The following is a 21,444-nucleotide window of genomic DNA, read 5'->3' as shown; positions in this document are numbered from 1 at the left end:
CAAACGGACTATGCAAAATGTGCTGCCTTGAAAATTGGAAAGAATTGTGTTAGAAAATTGCTTTTCTGAGTTTCTCACATTAGAAACTTTCTTAAAAATTATGTATAAGACATTTTAATACCAACATTTTCAGCAAACTAATAAAAATAAAACTTAAATTCCAATAAAATAAAGACATTACATAATAATGATGCTACCTAAACATAATCTTGTGGAAGAATCAAACTCTTGATAATTTCTTTAGGCGATCTCAGCAACCAAGCATCCATCTCAATCCTCGGGAACATGTGATGCTGACGAAATACGGAGAACATGTTCCTCACGCAGTCATCATCTGTAAGCATTATCTTGTCGGACTGCAATAACCTGGGACGTCCATGTTGAACGTCTTCCATCCTTCTTGTGTCTTCGGGGTTGAGTCCCTGGTTGATTTCATTCTAGTATGCGATAGGTATATAAGTTTGCCAACTAACCTTTGATACATTTTCTTATCAACCGCAATATCTTCTTTTTTATTTGGATCAATTGGTGTACTTACAGATTTGTTTGTTGTTTTTTCAGTCTTCTGCAAAAGATCGATAATATATTTCTATTGGAGTATGAAAATTTCTTTCTTAGATTGAGCAACTTCAATTCCAAGAAAATATTTCAATTTTCCTAAGGTCTTAATCTCAAATTCATTGGTTAAGTATTCTCAATTTGGGAGGGAAAAAACATTGCAATAATAAAGAGGGTATCTTTATTAGTTGTGGAATGCTAACGACACTCTCTCTTTTAACACTCATTCTTTTATTGGATGATACCAATGTATGAACTCACCACTTTAAATGGAATCCATTTTTAAAGTGTGAGACTCGCCAAGATTTAAGCTAATACGAAAGTGAGTGTTGCAGAGAATGTTAAAAAGAAAGTGAGAGTTGGAGAAAATGTTGAAAAGAGAGTGTTGTTAACACTACTCTTATAAGTTAGACAAGGTTGAATAGTGTGTAAAATACACATATGATTAGTGTGTTTTCCAACGGAGGTGAGGAAAAATGATCACGCAAAATTCTAACCATAGTCTTCCTCAAAAAAAAAAAAAAAACTTACCATAGTCGGATGTCAAACTTAATGTGTGTCAAGAACACATTTCAAAACCAAACTTTAAGAAAATAATGTTATGAGTAAATCATGCATAGTTTACAATTATTCAATAACGCCACGTTTTTTCCATCCTTAAAAAAAAAAACACCACGTTTTTTCCTAGAATATTTCGATCATCGAAAGCATTCATCATGATCATGTAGATAATTTTATAGTTCAACAATTGTAATTGTCAAATTCACATGTTATAAAACGTGTATGTCAACTTTTACGTGCAAGTGTATGTGTAAAGCACTCCAATCATAGAGCATATTTATGCATGTTTATAAATTAGACATGTTGCAAGGTTTATCTTTTATATCATTACTAATTAAAAAGGAGATAATGCTGATTAATGGATTAATTATCTCCGGTTATCGAGAATCTACTAACAAATTATTTACTATATACACATTCGTCAAGAGAAAAGCAAAAAAGCTTATCTAACAACCTTTCAATTCAGAGAAGAAAGCTTAAATTTAAATTTTTGATGATGAGTTGCCTACTTGTGTCATACATACAACCTAAATTTGATAGATATAGAAATAGTAAAGGTTCAAAGAACATAGAATAAAAAGTAAATGAACAAACAAACGACTATCCAAAGGGTAGAAGGTCAATTCAAGAAATTCAAGTGGAAGGGTCAATTCCATTATATCAATGGATCTTTTTAAGGTATGCATAAGCCATTGAATTGATATAGAGATAATCACTTATAACTTTATAGGCAACACTAGTGTATATTTTATTGACGGATCAGCTGCACTGCAATAAATAAAATCTAAGGGTTAAAAAAAAAATCACAAATTATTGACTTTCCTATCATATATTACTTTAAAATGTTATGTGTGGTGAAAGAAAGAGGTTAATTGGATGAAGAAAAACTTTTCATCAATAGTGGATGAGTTCTATAGGCTTTGACAATGGCCTTTCAAAGCAAAAACGATCCTACTTTTCTTCTTCTTTCTACTTTGCTTTTTAATATAATATTATTAGGTTTAATTACACTTTTAGTCTATATAGTTTGAGTTATGTGATCTTGGTCTTTAAGTTTGTTTTGATCTTTTTTTTTTTAAATAGTCTATATTAGTATGTTAATTTTTAGTATTTGTTAGTATATTTTTGGGGTGATTTCAATCCTTTATTTTAAAAATAAATGAAATATAGACCCACCATCTGTTGTATTTCACATAAATCCATTAAAAGCTTAAAACTAAGAAATTTGTAAGATTATTTTTTTAAAATTTATAGAATTTGAGATTAGGGTTTCAAGAGAATAAAATTTTATTTTTTATATTTTCAGTTAAATTTGATATTTTAATTGGCAAATTTTAAATGAAGTAATGTTTAAAGCAAAAATAAATTGGTGCAATGTTTAAACTAATTTAATAAATTCAAATTGTGAATTTTTACAGTGACCGGAATATGAGGGTTTTAAACAAATCAAATATGATAGAGATTTAATTAAAACAATTACAAACTTTAAAAATTAAAGTCGCTCTAAAAATAGAGGGACTAAAACTACACATCGTGTAAACTAGAAGGGTCGAATGATAATTATAATTAAGCTTTATTATCATGTGATGGATGATTTGATATGATGGATAATTAAGCTTTATATAGTTTCAGCAGGTTAGTAGTGGAGAATTATGTGATTGTTGATTTTACTAGTACTCATGGAAAAAGGGAAAACTTAGAAGTGGTTGGTTGAAAAGGGCCCTTGTGCACTTCAAAGTGGGAGATGCAAGAAAACCTTTTCTCATGCTTGGAGGGCCCCTGTGTTTTTTCTAAGGTAGGAAAAAACAGTGCTTGATGATGGAGGGTGTCATAGTGAGGCAAACCCCTTGTCCATTTCATGAACCCAACACCAGTAAATTTGTTTGCTGAGACTGGTTTTCATTGATTGTGACACTAAGGTCAAGTGCTTAAAGATCGAGTCTGTAACTTGAGATCCTATAATAGTAAACATTAGATGAGTTCTTTCGGTCAATTCTTTATTTTGGATGGATTGAATGGAGGTTTTAAACTCTATCATTTAAGTTGGCTCATTCCATTAACTCGTTGAAATATAGAGTGAAGAATGAGTGGACGGTTTGACACGTCAAACTAATTTAAAATATTCTTTTCTTTTTTGATTAATTTTTTATGGTCTCAATTATATTTTATGTTGTCATTTGGCTATTTTCTTGATACAAACCAATATTTTTATTTCTGGTCTAATGATTGTTGAATCACATTGAAATTCAAAGGACTAACTTTGTTATTGATGAATCAATCCTCCGTTCTGCCAATCCTCAAGAGGCGGGGCGAAGTGGGGGTTTCGACGCACATAATTAAGTTGTCTCGCCTTGCCCCCTCCGTTTTAAACGGGTTTGTTGTGTTGCGGGTAAAAAGGAACATGATTGACTATTTGACTTATCCAGTTTACATTGAGACTGGTTTTCATTGATTGTGACCCTAAGGTTAAGTGCTTAAAGATCGAGTGTGTACCTTAAAATTCGATAATAGTAAGAGTACCGCTTTTCTCGCATATATTTTTTCTCATTCTCGTCAAAATAGCCGAGCGTGAGTTAACTCACGCAGGTGTATTCTCAGCGTGAGTTAACTCACGCATGTGTATTTTTCAACGGGAATGAGCAAAAACAGATGGGAGAAGAGCAATTCTCTAATAGTAAATATTGGTTAGTTTTTTTTGACCAATCATTTATTTTAGGCGTATTGAATTGAGGTTTAAACTCTATCATATAAGTTGGTTCATTCTATTAACCCGTTGAAATACACTCTGAGGAAAGAGTGGACGATTTGACATTTCAATCCAATTTAAAATTTTCATATTTAAATTGAGATCTAATATTCCTATTAATTGAGTTAAACTCACGAGAACGTTTTTGTATTTCTAATTTTTTATTTTGTGGGATTCTGATATTCAATTGTTAATTCAACTTTTCAAGAACTCCATATTTGATATTAATTATTAGGCTTAATAGCAGTTTTGGCCCCCTATGTTTACAGAAGTTGCGATTTTGGCCCCCTAACTAAAATAATTCGATTTTGTCCCCCTAGGCCAATTTTGACCAAGTCAATGCTGACATGGCGCTACATGTGTAATTTTTTTATTTTTTAAATTAAAAAATTTTAAAAAAAAATATTTTTTTTATTTTTTAATTAAAAAATTAAAAAAATGTTTTTTTAATTAAAAAAATTAAAAAAGTATTTTGTTTATTTTTTTAATAATTATAGAAAATAAAAAAAATTACACATGTGACGCCACGTCAGCATTGACTTGGTCAAAATTGGCCTAGGGGGCCAAAAGTGCAAAGGATCAAAACATAGGGGACCAAAATCGAATTATTTTAGTTAGGGTGCCAAAATCACAATTTCTTGAAATATAGGGGGCCAAAACTGTTATTAAGCCTAATTATTAATAATCATTAATCTTGAGATCATACTCATAGCAATTTGGTGGAATGTTTATCCACACCACCAGTCATCTAGTCTCGTATGCTGACATGCTGATACATGCCCTGCAAATCAATATGGACCCATCTAACTTTGAAAATCATTCATACATATAGCTGAATTGACATTATGTAATTATGTAAGTAGTATACATATAGGATTAAATTATGGTTAATATTGGTTTATCTTGACAGAAAATTTGCATGTTTCAACATGAGAGCACCCAAACCATAAAGATGGACTAATTACGTGTAAAGTTGGCACAAATTAATATAGTTAATTTCCTGAAAATTAAATGATATGTAAAAATATTAGAAATGGTACGTTACGTAGGTGCATAATAAGTTTCACAAAATTTAACAAATATTAAAGAGGATTTCTTATCAAGCTATTAGTCGTCTTACCATTTAATTAGTAACCTTAATTTTCAGAGAAGATGTATTAATAAATGTATTGTTGATACTCCTAAGCTTTTAAGATATTGGGTTAAAAATTTGACTAAGAAAGCATTTACCTAAGCTTTTATTTTTGCTTAGAATGGCAAAGGAATTCAAACATCAAATTGATTCGAACGTAATTGACACAATACAAGTGGCAAAGACTTGCGATATGAAGCATTTAAGTTGGTAATGCCCCTTTGAATTTGTTTATTCCCTTTATAGGTAGCTAGTTCCTATATAGCTATCCCCACAACACCATAGGATGATCATTCATCTCAAGTAACCAATAAAGGGCAGTCATTATAAGCCACCCGTGTGTCCATGATGTAAAAAGAACAGGAAGATAAATGACAAAGGATAGCCATGCTTATGCCTTTTGTTTTTACAGTGTATTGAGAGGTTTATTTTTTGAGAATTGTTCTTCTTCCATCTGGTTTTGCTCATACCCGTCATACGTGAGTTAACTCACGTTGAAAAATACATCTATGTAAGTTAACTCACGCTCGGTTATTTGACGGGAATGAGCAAAAACAGATCGGAGAAGAGCACTACTCTTATTTCTTTTGTTTTTACATATATACTTGCTTAGCCCACATCCACAACACAAGTATAATTTAATTTAAAAGAAAATTATAGTTTATTTGAAAAGTAATATTGGTTACGTTTAATTTACTAGCTAGTTAGGGTTTTATCAAGTACTAGCTAGGTAGTTTATGCATTATATATGGAAACATGGTGAAAAGTTCTTAAATTCATGATTTGGTAATACATTTTTAAAATCGTTATAGAAAGGTTTCTCGGTTAAATTATACTTTGGAGGCTATGAAATGAAACATTAAATGAACATAAAGACTTTTTATGGTGTAGATCCTACATTGATGCAACGTTATGACGTATAGTTATTTAGCGTGTAACGTCATATTTTACATCGACATAAGTTAACAAATGAACTATTTTAATAAACTAGTATAATATTATGAAAAAATGTTACATGTCATGAAAACTTTTCTAATTTGTCAAAAAATGAAAACTTTTCTAATGTTATCATCACAAAACGTGTAAGTGTAATTGCAACCAGTTTTCCCATATATTCTAACAATTTTAAGATCTAACGCTTCTCCTTTATTGGTTATACCTTCGTTAGATATGTTTTCGGGATAAATAACACCACTTTAAGTTTAGTGATGTAATTAGCAATTCACAAAATTCAAAAACTATTTTAATCAATACACATAACTTGGAATATCATTTTGCTTATTCATGCTTAGACATTGAAATATAATCCCTCCGCCCCTATATCTACGCACCCTTTTATTAGAAACAAATAGTACTTACATATAGGGATGGAGGGAGTACAATGAAAGAGATCACATCAAGCCTTGGTGTTAATGAGAAATAGCTTTAGATTAGCTGTCACCTACCTATATATTAAGCAATTAAGTGGTAATTAATTAGTAGGATAAACATCACCAACAACCTTCTACTTTGATGCCCATCACTGTCAGTATATGTGCAGCATCCATTCATAGCAACCAGCCTTGTTTCTACATATATCCACCTTAGTAACATTACATTATAGTTACTCCAAGGTGTTATCTTTTTTAATTCTTCATAAATAACAATAATGATAATATTAATAAAAGCTAGAACTAGAGTGTGCAATGTGCTATACATTTAATTGACATGATATTCAGCTACTACAATAGTACTTACAATTAGGGACGGAGGTAGTATAAACTAATTATAACTATTTTTCCGTACAACACCAAAAACAAAGTAAGTATTTTTTTAGTCTTGTTAAAGAGTGTCTCTGTTGCTGGGGCACTATTTAACGATCATAAATTTAAAATTTATTTAACCAATGACATTGTTTAAATATCTTAAATTTAGAGATTATTTTTTAAAAATCCTAACACTTCCAATTCCAATGCATTTAATAATATACATATTTTCATAAAAAGTTTTCATTTAAAGTCTTTAACCAATCCTGAAAACACTCATTAACATTTTTCTTATTTTTTTTAGAAAAGAACAGTTACTTTTAAGTTTTATCCGCAACATCAACTTTTTAAAAGTCACAATATTTTGAAAAAATGATTGAAGGGCAATGTATCAAGCTGTATATCATATATCAAACCCATTAGTCAAGGTTATCTTTCCCTTATTCGTTTAAGTGTATAGTATAATTTGGAAGTTTTTTCAATCACAATGATAGTATAAATAGATGCTTGGTTGGTTTGGAACAGGGTAAACAACTGGATGCAATTATTAATTTAACAGTAAAATTAACAAAATAATGTATCTTTTTTTGTCCTAACTATATGATTAAAAAAATCCTTGATCTTTTGTTTTCTATTAAGCCTTTAATTAACTCAAGATAAATATGTTTCTTAAAAAAAACTCAAGATAAATATGTCAAAATTCGTAATGGAGGATACATTAATTTGTTACATCCTTCAAAAAATATTAATTTGTTTGGGCAGCGACTAATATCAGAAGATTAAATAAGAGAACGAAAGTAAAAGACAATTAACACACCATATCTGTTAACATGTTCGGCCAATTGTGCTTACCACTGTGACTATATAGCAGGTATAGTTTCGTTTCTATTACTGTGATGATTTAGGGTTTCAGTGTTTCAAACAATATATATAATACTACTACGATTCAATTTACAATATTACCTCCGAACCATGCTTTAGTTTCTTGCATATATGAGTCATACTTTAACACAATGGTATGTCCCGCACTTTCGTATTTTTTTTTCATGCACCCATATGCATGAAAGATGGCTTCATTGTAATAATTTTGCACAAACAAATAGTGTAAAGTTGATATTGAAATAAAAATGCTGTATATATAAATTATCATGCTTCAAATAATAGCAAAATTTCCTGAAATAAAGATCTTTACACACGAATATCCGTCCTAATTAAGAAACCATATTGGCCCGACCATGTGCATTACCATGTGATCTTGTGCCTTCAAACTCAATTGACACCTTAAGCAATGTAGGAATCCCATAAAAGATAACCAATAGGATGTTGTAGACCAAATCTTGAGAGAATATGGCAGATGTATGTGGATACTAATATATATACAGGGACTAAATTAGATGCTCAATGGCAAAGCCTATAAATGTTGCAGTTATAAAATTAATTAAAGTGTTACTACATGTGAAATTAATTGCATATTCAGTGGTAATGATGGCTTAGATTAAGATGTAGATGTTGAATCTTTGAAAGTTAAAGATGTACCCTAAAATAAAGATGTACTTATGGTACATTAAAAAGAGGTTACTTTAACACTTTTAGTTTATACACTTCTAATTAAGTCATTTTTGTATTAGATTGGACAAGCTTTATCAAGCAGCACTTCCAAGTTAGGGATCTACTTACTTTAATCATGTCCACAAAGGTCTACAAAGTGAATGATATTAATTGTAAAGTTATCACAAATCTGTATTAAACTGTTTGCATGTATGGGAGTATTAGTTCTAGTTATATTTTGAAAAATCTAAGACTAAATTATTTATTTATTTTTCAACTATATTTACTTAAATTGATCGTCCTTGATGACAATAATTACCAAGTGGGTTCCTTGTACCACACTTTAATTACAACTTACTACTAAACAGAAAATGAACGTGAAATTCACTCTGTTCAAAAGAGGAAGAAAAAACAAAGAGAAAAAAGAGTGATTTTTGTCATAATTTTTTTTATTTTTAAACTTTGAACTCATTATTTTCTATTGTAATTTTCTTTTGAGGCAAACTATTGTAATTATTGTTATTGTGGATATAAATGATTCTTTCGTTGTTTCAACCTAAAATTCACATCATTGTATTTCGACCTCAAGTTCACACCATTGTACTTCTGTTGTATTGTTTATTTTAGGATTTTGTTTTGTACTTTTAGAAAAGACGTATTGTTGGGTTAAGAAATGTGAATATTATTTATAAACTACATTTAACTTTAATTCTCAAGACAGTATTCATCAATGATGAATCCTTATTTGGTAGTTTTTGCACATGATCTTGTGATTTATGTGGTAAACATAATGCAACATTAATCATTATCTACAATGTAGTTTGAGGTCTAGAAACGTAGTTTAGATTCTGAGCTAAGGCTGCACACATGCAGTAACCTGCACAGCCATTGAAAACAAATTTCAGTTTGGTCCTATTTTGTGTACCCTTCAATCATGAACACCACCCTACAAACAAAGGGGCTGCAACCACCTATTCATTTGAAGTACTATACTATTTTTAATATATAAAAAAGAGGAATTAGTCACTTTAGTCCCTGAATGGGGAACGATTCGTCAATTTAGTCCTTGAATGCAGATAAATTGCAAAATAGTCCTTGAATGTAGACTTTGTTAGTCAATTTAGTCCCTGAATGCAGACTTCGTTAGTCAATTTAGTCCCTGAATGTAGACTTCGTTAGTCACTTTAGTCCCTGAAATTGACCATGCAGGGACTGTTTTGCATATTATCTGCATTCAGGGACTAAATTGACGAATCGTTCCCCATTCAGGGACTAAAGTGACTAATTCCCCTATAAAAAATGCATTTACAGTACTATATATTAAGGTACCTTTTAAGAGTTTGGCTTAGTTTCTGAATAGTGAGCTTATTTTCTAAGTGCATGTCTCTTTCTACATATGATCGATTCTTACTAGCTTTGAAATTTTATAAAGTAGGTAAATATTTAAAAAAACAATATCAAGAGAACCTGTTTTAACTGTCTTTTCTTTGGATAATTAATGACACTTTTTTTTACCGGTGTAACATGAATTGATGTGATGGAAATTAACACCGACATTAAATAATTTGCCAACATTCATTGTTTATTTGTTGCTTTTTACCATAACCTTTATCATCATCATAACCATTTTGACCTCACCTAAGTGAAATCCAAATTTACTATGATAAATTCATTTGGTAAAAACCTTGAATGGTAAATTATTTTTGTTGGTCATAGTAGATAGAAAAATTTACTTCTCTGTCTTATTTATTGGTATCTTTGATCAGCATATTATGTGCTCTAATGAAAAAAAATCAAATTTCATAGAAATTTAAGAACAAAAGAATCATCAAATCACTGTCATTTCCAAATCAAAATATTTTTATATTCTTCACTTCATCAGCAAATAATGCATAGAAACCATTAAACAAAGAGTTGAACATTTAAAATTAGTGGGAGCATCAAGAATCTTGCCTCGATGTGATTAAACTTTACAATATACACCTTTCATTCATTCATTTATATCATTAAAAAACGGAATTAACAAGAACACATAATTTCCCTTGCATGGACCCTGCCAACCCTATAATTAAACATAAAAGTCGCAAGCCAGCACCGTCTATCACATGGTAGTAGACAATTTAATTAAAGTTAATACAAGATTAAGCAAAAAAAAAAAATTCAAAAATAAAGTAGATCCATCAAACTCAAAAATTAAAAAAATTATTTAACTTAAGACAAAAATAAATAAAAAAACACTAAAATAAAATCGAAAATAACATTACAATTACAAATTACAGACAGAATTTGATTGTTTTTACTTCTCTTTTTTTTTTTACCCTTTATTTATCTCATCCCCTGCCTCACTCACTTTTCACTCGTCAACATGAAATTTTCAACTAATCCACCACCCTAATTGGTTATATTTTCATAATTAACCCATCTTAATCCAAATTAGGACCTGACCCTAAACTTAAGGGTACCCTGAGTTAACTCACTTGGACTCATTTTGTGGAAGCTTCCAAGCAGAAGTAGCAATGAGTGACCTTGTATGCCACCCTAACATAAGACACCCATTATTTTCCTCAACCCTATAACCATCACCACCAGCAAACAAAGCTAACAAAGTACTAGCTTGTTTAAACGCATTTGAACCCAAATGAACCGGTTCGAACCCAGCTGAACCCATCCTAGACCGCCATTGAGTCAAAGTCTCGTGTCTTTCAACCCGGTCCACTCCTTCATAAGCCACCACGTTACATATCTGTCTACCCAAATAAATCTCCGACATCAACAAATCCTGACTCGGTGAACCCAACCCGGTTGAGTTCAAGTTAGAATTATTCGAACTCGAATTCGAACCCTCTAGCGAATCGAATAAACTCGAGTAATAATGTAAAGCTTCAGTAAACCGGTCTACGAAAACCGGTCCGTTATGATTCGCTTCTTGTTCAACGATTGTTACGATTTTAGGGTTAATCTTCTTAACAGTGTTGAGAACTTTCTCAACTGAACCGGGTCGGGCTAACATAGTATGAAGCTCAAAAACAGAGTTAACAGCAACAGCTTCACCGGGTCGGATCTCAAGCATATTCGGGTCAAGATCCGCAATACTGTTACAAACAAATCCACGAAATTCGAACTGAACACCGATTGTCTGAGCAAGCTGAGCTAATTTCCAGCCCACTTGTTGCAAAGCATCGGTATTGTCCGCCTGCGGCGGTCCAATACCGGTTAACCGGAACGTAGGAGGACCGCCGGGGCGTAATGCCAGCGCTTGCATAAGCGCTGGCCATTGCATCCCTTGTTTAAGACCAAAATCAATAACATGAACTCTTCCGGCACCGGCGAAAGCTTCGAGAATAGCTTGATTAGCAGTGAAATGAGCGAATTTGAGATAAGGTGAAGATTCGTAGAAGTGCATGTGAAGAATTTCGGAGAATGATGAATCGATTGTTTCTTCTGGGTTACCGTAGATTCTTCTAGCAAGTGCTTGTGCGAAATAGGAAGCAACTTTTCTCATCGCACCAGTTTGTAATGAAGCTAATAAGCTTATATGCTTCACAAGCGCTTCTGCAAGTTTCAGATTCTCTTGCTGAATCGCTTCTGCACAAGCCATTAAAGTATGGACAAGACGAACACCAGTTTCTTGTGTATCAACAAGAACCACCGGTCTTGTATTCTCCACCACCGCCGGTGGTGACATCGCCACCGCCGGTTCTGGTTCAGACCAAGTCTTCATTCGCTTAGCTGTTATGTTTTCTTCTTGAGGTGGGTATGCAGCCATTCCAGGAATAGCGCTAAGATCATACTCAGAATCATCATTGAAAGTGTTGTTGAGTATTGAAGAAGAAGAAGAAGAAGAAGAACCCAAAGAAGCCAAAGGGTCGTTGATTTGAGAATCAGGGTTGAGTTCAGTGAGCATGGTTTGAACCCAAGAATATAGATCGGTTGGGTCATAGTGAACAGTATCAGAAGAAAGATGGTTGATACCTTCTTCTTGAGCACTACCCATAACCATCTCAAGTTGTTCAAGCTTTTGAGCTACATCAGCCATGTCGGAAGAACGAACCTTGTAACCTAATGCTGCTAATAACTCGTCCATTCCACCACCGTTGGTTTCTTTTTCTTCTCTCCACATGTTTTGTTTTGTGTTAACGTTTGTGTTGTTGTTGGTAGTGTTTTGCATTGATGAACATTCACCAAAGTTGATGTTTTTGCTGCTGTTAAGGTGGTGGTTGGTGTTTGTGTTTATGTTGTTGTTGCTAATCACACCCCCACCAAAACTTTCTTGGTGTTCTCTCTTCATTTTTTTTTTCTCTAATTTGTTGATGGAATTGGTGAAGTGAATAGATTGGGATTTAGAATTTGGGTTGGGTCATAGCAAAATGGGGTTTTTTTTTGAGTTTATGGGTTGAAGTTTAGAAGAATTGGAGAAAAAGGGTTGAGAGAGGAGAAAGGGGGAAGGAAGAGAGAGAGGAAAGATTGAAAATGAAAAAGATAAGGAAGAACGGAAACCATAATAATAATGGAATTTTTTTTCAACTAGTTTCTTTTCTGTTTTTGGTGTATGCTTTTTTGCTAAAATAAAAAGGTTGTTGATAATTGTGGGGAGAGAAATTAATTAGATAAAGTTTTACATTAGGGAAATTTTAGTAGTAGAGTGTAGGTGAGTAAATTTTGCGTGGAGGTATAAATAAAAGGAAAATGAAGAATGAAAAAGGAAAAGGTTTAGTGTATTCTTTTTCCATGATATTAGTACAACTTTTTCAAACTTTAACAATGGTTAATATTCGTCGCGGGATCTGTAAGACACGTAAAGTGATTTTATCTCTTTTCAACCGAAATTTTTTCTATATGTATAAGCTATAAATTATACCCCCAATCATATGTTTAAAGGACACAAATAGTTTACCAAAAATGATTTATTTTAAAAGTTTAAAATTTATTTTAATATGTTTAGTTTTTTGATTTTGTTGTTAAAATTAACTTAAGAACGTTTACATGAGATATCACAGATCTCTTTTAACTTAACTAAGGTTTTGAGTTTAAATTCAACTTTGAACATGCAACAACGTTGAAACTTTTAGAGAGAGATTGCCGCATATTTAGATCTCACAATGTTAAATAATTAATCTTCATAGTTACGTGCGAAGGAAATTTGATTTACACACAAAAAAAACTTAGGTTAAAAATTAAAGTTTTAAATTTTAAAATTGATTTAAATACTCAATTTTACTTGATAAGTTACTTTACCTTCAACTTATTTCAACTCACTATTAATCAAAATCAATTTTTTACCACAAATAAATCTAAACCATACACTTAATTAAAAAGTAGAGAGAGAAGAGGGGGTGTGACAGTACCGTAATGTGAAGAAAGAAAAGATGCCCATGATAGTGTACAGCTTGTGCATAGCACAGAAACCATACAACACTAGAAATATCAGGTGGCCGTACATTTCATCAATTGAGGGTCTTGGGGACCGAGAATGATCATGGGCTCCACCTCTGTCCTGGCCCCTTCACGCGCGTTATGATAGCGCGTGGTATTCAGTTCTTGCTCACACTTTTTACATTTGGTTTTGGGGCTTTACCGTTGAGATTAGTACAAGCTAGTACAATTAGTATTAGTTAGTGCCGTACTAGTAACAACAATAATGACTTTTAGCACCCCTAAAATAAAATCATATTAGGATGAGAAATATGATGAAATTGAGAAATAAAAGTTGAAATAAACAATACTCCATATGTTTTCGGATATAAAAAATTTTGGAGTTCGTTGAGGTGGTGGTCGATGTTCAATTGTACGATGTAGAGTATATCATGTTATATTTGTGAACATTGATGATTTAATATATATTTGATTGAGTAGAGTGAGATGCTTATCGAAATAGAATATGTATAGTTATTATGTTGCAATTAACATTTTATAAGCGAGAATTTACGATAATTACAGTAAAATTTGTTGAAGTTGTTGAAAGATTTGTTGTGCGATTCGCAAATATACTTTCGTGTGATGTAGATCATGTGGGGATTGATTGATGGAAAAGTACGCTAGTATGGTTCGTGGTGTACCTCTCTTTTTTGGTCAAATGGTGTAGCGCCTTAGCGTGTACCTTCCCTAACTAAAGTCTATTTTGTGTTTGGTCTGGGCTTAGTTTGAAACATACACCCTCCGGTCACTATTATAAAAAATTTAGTTTTTAGGTTCATTCAATAAATGATATATGCGGTCCATTAAATAGACCATATACATCATTTATTGAATGAACCTAAAAAATGAAATTTTGCTTATAATAGTGACCGGATGGTGTATGTAATATCTCAAAATTAATGGCATTAATGAAATGTATTATACATTTTTTTTTACAGAAGAAATATATTATACATGAAAACATAAGTAATGAAGATATCAATTTTTCTTAAGAAATGAAGAAAATCTCAATTCATGTCGTACTATTTTATTTTATTTTTTACTAAAACTTGTGCTATACTTGCTAAAACTTGTGTTAAACTTTTTCTCTTTTGTATAAACTCTTATATTAGTATTTTCTCTTTTGTCAAAATTTGAACTTTAAACATCTAACTCTTTTAATTCATCAGTTCAACTAAGTGAGTTATTTATCTCCAAACTCTTGTGTTATACTACTTGATGAGAGGGAGAAAAAAAAACATATTTGATTGTTTTCCATCATTTATATTTGACTTGAAAAATTGAACTCTTGATAATGTCCCCTCACTCATTATTTTTTGGTTCAACTATGTCCATTGTTCAATGTCTCCTTGCTTTTTGAGCAATGCCGACGTCGTTTGTGGGGATGCTGTAGTGAGGAGTATTATCTAATCTAATGATTAGGACTATGAGAATTGCACTTAAAAGAAAATATCAATTTAACAGTTGTAAACGTTATTTTATCTTGCAAGGGAGACTAATCCTTTTCAAGAAAGAATTTTAGAATCCATATTGCTATATCAAGCAAAGTGGAATGCCGTATTTATGCTCCACCCTTCTAAATGTGTTATGACAATTGTATCAAAGATGTGATTGGAAGAATCTCTTGTGATCTTGAGCAATAAGATAGAACTAGATGTAAGTTTTTAAACATTTTAGGTTGATTTTGTAAAATATTAATGAAAACAAAATTACACTTTGATTAGAGAAATTTAAAATAAAGTAAGAATGTGATTTCATGTATATAAAAAATTGTTTCTATATCTTTATTTATATAATGTTGCAAAAATATGATATAAGAGGGTCAATTAACCATGTTATAAACGAATCCAAAATTAAATTCATATACATTTTTTTTTATCAAGCAAAGAAATTTTATAAAAGATCTGGAGAGAGACAGAACCCTTAACAACAAATATATACATTTCATTAAAAGGAAAATTAGATCTTTATCATTCGAGTGATTAGTATTTTTAATAAGGATTTGGTGTAAGTGCATGTTGTTCGTTTTTCGAATATGATAATCAACAATTTGAAATTTTGTAAGAAAAAAAATAAAAAATGATTTACTAAAAACTATATATCAATTTTTAAAATAGATCGTCATTCTATTCATAAAAAAGTATATCATCATTTTTTGAATGATTAATTCAGCTCACACCGATGATGCTTTAAACTCACCTAGTTCACATAAACTTTTAAAAATATTTTATTGTCTTATCAGACGTAACAAAATTTAAAAACGTAGTGGTATGATGTATTAAAATAGTAAAATAAAACAAATATCTATATAATTTATTTACGTCACTAATATATGTGTATTAAAATTATACCCAAAAATAGAAGAAAAAGAATGATACCCAAACAAATATTTACAGGTATTAAACTTTAAAAAATCATATATATTTTAAATTAATTATAAAATTACTTCTAAGGTCTTTCTTTAAGTTATACTTTAAACTTCTTTGTGTTAATAATATAGTCTCAAGCAAAAAAAAAATCATACTAAATTTCTACTAATAGTACACTAGATAAAGAAAGAGGGATTCTATCCGAAAAAAGAAAGATAGATGGAAGCCATTTTTTTAATGAAACAAATGCTCTCTAATAAATGAAATGACATAATTGTAACTTTAGCATTTATTCATCCATCTTAAAATTCCACTTCCTTTTTTCTCCCCACTCAGGCTTGTTTATTTTAGTATGCCCTTTCTTTGCTTTTAAAAAGTTATTTCCACTTATGTTATATTTGCTGCCACAAATTTTAAAAGAAAACAGGAGCTTAATTTTATTTTATTTTTTTGGTCAAGGAACTTAATTAATTATACAGTAAAATGTTATATAAATCCATGAAGTATATATTTTAGAGCATTGCTATTTATCTAGAGAGTTTTTATCAAGAAAATGTCCCAATCAATTAAATTTGTTATTTGGCGCAAATCAATGAACATAATGGCGTGTAATTAAGGAAAGGTGTTAGCAAATACAGTACACTGTTTTGAAATTTTCTTGATAAATTTTGTCACTGTATCTATCATTTCCCTATATTTTTTATAAGGGAAATCAATGAAGTATATGTTGTTGCAAATTCAACTATTATAATTTTGGAAATGATTATTATGGTTTTAAATAACAAAAGCAAATATTCAAATTAGCTGATAAGATTTTCAGATGGAAAATTGCAACCAGTACAATTATAACTCAACCCTCGTGACTCATGATCCACTAAAAAATATCTTAAGATTCCCCTAAGGATTCTTAAAGAGATAATACTTAAGTTTTAAGTGTATATTTAATATCATAACAAGTCGTCATAATTACACAAAAACTATAAATCGTAGTTTATGAGAAAAATTACAGTAACACGATGAATTTGACAAACATTTACTTTACTAATTACATGTTTGATATGATGTTGCGTTGAATGATATCTTGGTAGAAAAATACCTCAACCTAAAATGCTAAGTTTTCTGCTTACGTTTTTTCACGACCAATACTCACTGAGACGCACGTTTGATACTTTCTCCGTCAAATCAAACAGCTCATAAGCATATGTATGTGCCGTAATTCTGACAATCAATTATGATACTACTTACATGTTTGATATTGTGTTCCGTTCAATGAAACTAAATTATGGGAGAAAACCGCATCAACATAAAAAGTTATGTTTTCTACTTCTCTTTATCAACGATTGTTAATCACTTAGACGCACGATGACGCCTCTACCGTCAAATCAATATAAAAATATAATATAGGTTTTAAAAATCACGATGATTCATTGTAATTTCGATAGATATATCGTGCATCACGAAGGTGGTGTAGCCTATGGTAAGTGTCTGTGGTCATCTTCGTAGGTTAGAATAACCCATCTTGCTACAACGCACATGAAGGAGATATCTAAGGGAAGGGTCAACTTTAGTCACCACGCGCCATACTCACACTTACAATCCAAACAACCAGCTAGTAACAGTTAGTCACAGTGACCGTACCATACGTGGCGTGTTAAAAGAGAGCGTGAAATATCACGCTCTATATCCGAGAATGTCCGCAAAGAGTGAAGAGCTTAGTTGCCACGTGGGGCCCACAGAAAGAGGAGGGTCTATTTGTGTGGAGGGAAGATCAACGAGGAAGAGGATTCAGACGTCAACATTGATTTTAGGACCATCCGTCGTGGGACCCACTCTCCATCAAGCATTCTACTGAAAGAAATGGTATGCCTATGCCAGCAGAGCACGTCCTTTTGTAACGCCGTTATCAGCTTCCTCTTTTTGTTACTTCAGATGTAAAGAATCCTTTTTCTTATAATTATACTAGTAGTAGAATTAGAAGATTATCACGTTCATTAAAATTCAATAATATATGTGATTATACCAGCACAATGAACTATATTTTGTGGTCCACTATTATTTGTAGTTAAAAAATTATTTCAACCTTTTGTTGGGTTTTAAATACGAGTTGTTAAATTTTATATTCTCTATAAGAGACATATTTGCTTGAACACAAGCCCAGATAAATATATTTAGGTACATACACAAAATCAAAAGAAAAATAAAAGGAAACAAGATTGAATAATGTTAATTGATTTGACTAATCACTTTTTCTTAAATTTTTTCATTTCACATGATGGTGCGTAAACAATATTTATTTGTGATTGTGTCTATGAAAGGTTTTCTCTGTCTATAAAATGATAAAATGTTGATGTGACGTCTCACTTTTTTGTGGTCTTGAAGTATTGTCGAGTTTTGTTACTATGCTATCGGGTCCTGGTTTGACTTGGTGGTGGAGCATAAGTTGGATCATGTGTTTGATCTTCATATAGAAGGTGGAAGCTCACACTCAAGGAGAGATTGTTGAATTTCATGTGTGAGTGGTTAAATTTTACATCGCATATTAGGTAAAATGTTTAACATATAAGAAAGATGTCTCATATATCTAATGTTTTAATCAATTTCATGTGGAGATATGACGTCTCTCTTGTTGTTGCTTTTGCCCTCTCCCAAACTCCCCGGCAATTTTAATGAAGATTAATGATGCCTTTGATAGTAAAAATTACATATTTTCATCTTTAATGTTGATATGAAGACTTGATCAATTTTCATTTGACATTAACAAAGACGAATAGATAATAAAAAGTGGATTGACTAAGGTGAGAGTTTGAAAGTGAAGTGGTAAAAGATCCAACGTTCGATTTATATTCTTAATATTTGGCCATATTAATACAATACTTGTTTTTTAGGGAGGCCATATTAATACTTGGTCGTCTAAAGACACAGCCATGAATTAAGTTTCAAAGTATATATATTCATTTTAATTTTTAACGTGTTTATGTTATCAAACACATATCATGTCACCGTCTCAACTCTATAGATGAAGGGATAAGAAAACTTTTTCTTTCAAGTATCATTATTAGAATTTCAAACGATTTTTAGATATATCTATCCGTAAGAGCATCCACAATGGAGACCCTCACATTTGAGATCTTAAACGGATCTCACATGAACACATCACTTTTTTATTATTTTTTAATAATAGTACATAATAGGTACTCAAACACTCCAATAAAGATCATCTATCAAAAGGTCTAAATGAGTCTCATCGATAACTATTTAGACCCTGATTAAAGCATTTCAAGATAGAATCTATCTTAAATATCGTTAGTGCAGTCAAGGACTCAAAATACTGTATTTTTTTAGACAATTCCCTTTTGATTAGAAAGAATATTGGTCAAATGCATCTAAAGGTCCTTTAAGTTTTTCGTTTTTCCCAAAGTGATCCTTTAAGTTTCAAAAGTCCCAAACAAGTCCTTTTAGTTTTTGAATCGTTTCAAACAAGTCATTTTAGAGGATGATGGTGATGATTCAGATGATAGCAACCAATGTTTCGCAAATCGAGTGTTAACACTCCGAGTTTACCGAGTTTACGTGTTTAGGTACCAAAATCGTGTTAACTCGGAGGTAAACTCGATTTCTGGGAAAATCGAAAGGTTTGACGAGTTTGACCGAGTTAACACTCAGTAAACTCGTGTAAACTCGACCGAGTTTTACGAGTTTACATCTAACAAAAAAAAAATCCCCTTTTTTTGGGCCCATTTTTTTTCAAAACCCAACTCCTTTTCTACAAGCCCAAAGACTGAAACGTTTACTAAATAGTTACCTTTACAGTAACACGTTCCTGAGATGAAACATTTCTTTTTCTTTCTTCTCTAATTTCTCAAACCATGAATAAGGGAGCACATATTAGATAGGGTTGCGATTCCAACGGTGGAAATTCATATTTCGACGCCATGATTGCGATGCCGGTTAGGGTTGTGGTGTTTATTGACCTTTTGAAGAAATTAACTAGTTTATTTTCTAGATAGTTTTATTAACAACTTTAGGAACTTGTGAAACTTGCTTTTTTGGATGGTTTTATGGATGGCTTAAACTCAGAGACTTATGAAACTTATGATTTTGTGCGTTAATGTTTGTATTTTGATGCTAAGTTGAACATAATGTTTTATTATGGTAGTTTGGTATAATTTGCCTTTGTAATTAAGTCATATTTTGCACTATTGACCTATTTACAATATTATATTAGTTTATATATGTCATGCATATAATAAATTTTATATAATTTTAATTTTAGGTAAACTCGTACGAGTTCTCGAGTCGAGTTTACCTAGGCAAAACGAGTTAAGGTAAACTCTCGAGTTGTAAAACCTTGATAGCAACAAAGAGCATTATCCACCATTTGTCATACCTAAAAAGATGACTAATTTTAAGTGGGTGTTAGGAACCAGATTTAGTACCAAAGATGAGTTCAAGGAAGCAATTACCAACTATGCTATCTACAATAAGACTTGTTTGAAACGATTCAAAAACTAAAAAGACTTGTTTAAGACTTTTGAAACTTAAAGGACCACTTTGAGAAAAACAAAAAACTTAAAGACCTTTAGATGAATTTGATCAAGAATATTACATAAACTTTCTAAAGTTAATTAAAAATCATATAAGATGTAATTATTATTATACTATAGGAAACGTAAAAGGGACGTTGTTACGTTTTCCGTTTAGCAGTGTAACTGTATAAAAGGGACGTCCCATAATAGCAAAAAAGGGTAGCGTCTTCATCCGACGGTGACGTTTGAGGACGAACACCAACGCTAACACGAATTAGTCATTTTCATTTCCCCTTTTTCTTGGCCAAAGAAATATATAAATATAATGCTTTTTATATTATTGGTATTATTGTTACATAAATATAAATATAAATACTTATAAGAAAATTTTCAAAAAAAAAACTTTGGTCCCATATATAAGTAAAAGTCACAACTTTAAGGTACATTTATTGCTTAAAAGACTTTTCTAACTCTTATTTAATGTTTGTCTTTTTAATATGGGAAATGTTAACTTGTGCCCTTAAGGCACAAGTTTAGAAACCAAATGTAGAAATTATGTATTGAAATGCGTGCATTAAATTTAATCTTTAATGTTTTAATGAATTGAATGCACAAAATTTAAGAAAATATTTCTTTTTTTGGCTTTCTTAACATGTGCCCTAAGGGCACAAGTTAACACTACCCTTTTAATATTAGTGGATATAATTAATACTTCACAAATTTTTATAACGGCTTATTTGTGAAAACATTCAAAAAATTAAAACCACTAATGATTGTCTTGATTTTGATGATTTTTGGTTTTTTTTTTATAAAAAGGATAGGATGAAGTAATAATTTTGATAAT

The 21,444-nt window shown here is 31.2% G+C and overlaps 1 protein-coding gene across 1 annotated transcript; it reads right to left on the bottom strand.

The window, feature by feature from the left end:
* Window positions 1-10,513: 10,513 nt before the first annotated feature.
* Window positions 10,514-12,762, bottom strand: LOC146939651 (DELLA protein 1). The gene has a single exon (XM_085753215.1). The coding sequence runs from the start codon at window positions 12,576-12,578 to the stop codon at window positions 10,764-10,766; it is 1,815 nt and encodes a 604-aa protein (XP_085609341.1). The 5' UTR covers window positions 12,579-12,762; the 3' UTR covers window positions 10,514-10,763.
* Between the last annotated feature and the right edge of the window lie 8,682 nt (window positions 12,763-21,444).

The sequence above is a fragment of the Medicago sativa genome, chromosome 3 (genome assembly GCF_051527215.1).
Source record: "Medicago sativa cultivar Bolivia chromosome 3, Bolivia_mono, whole genome shotgun sequence".
NCBI lineage: Eukaryota > Viridiplantae > Streptophyta > Magnoliopsida > Fabales > Fabaceae > Medicago > Medicago sativa.
Note: the sequence above shows the minus strand (reverse complement) of the source record. Positions and strands in the feature narration are given on the sequence as shown.

Coding starts and splice junctions, on each gene's coding strand:
- LOC146939651 (XM_085753215.1), bottom strand. CDS start 12,578: ATGAAGAGAGAACACCAAGAAAGTTTTGGTGGGGGTGTGATTAGCAAC.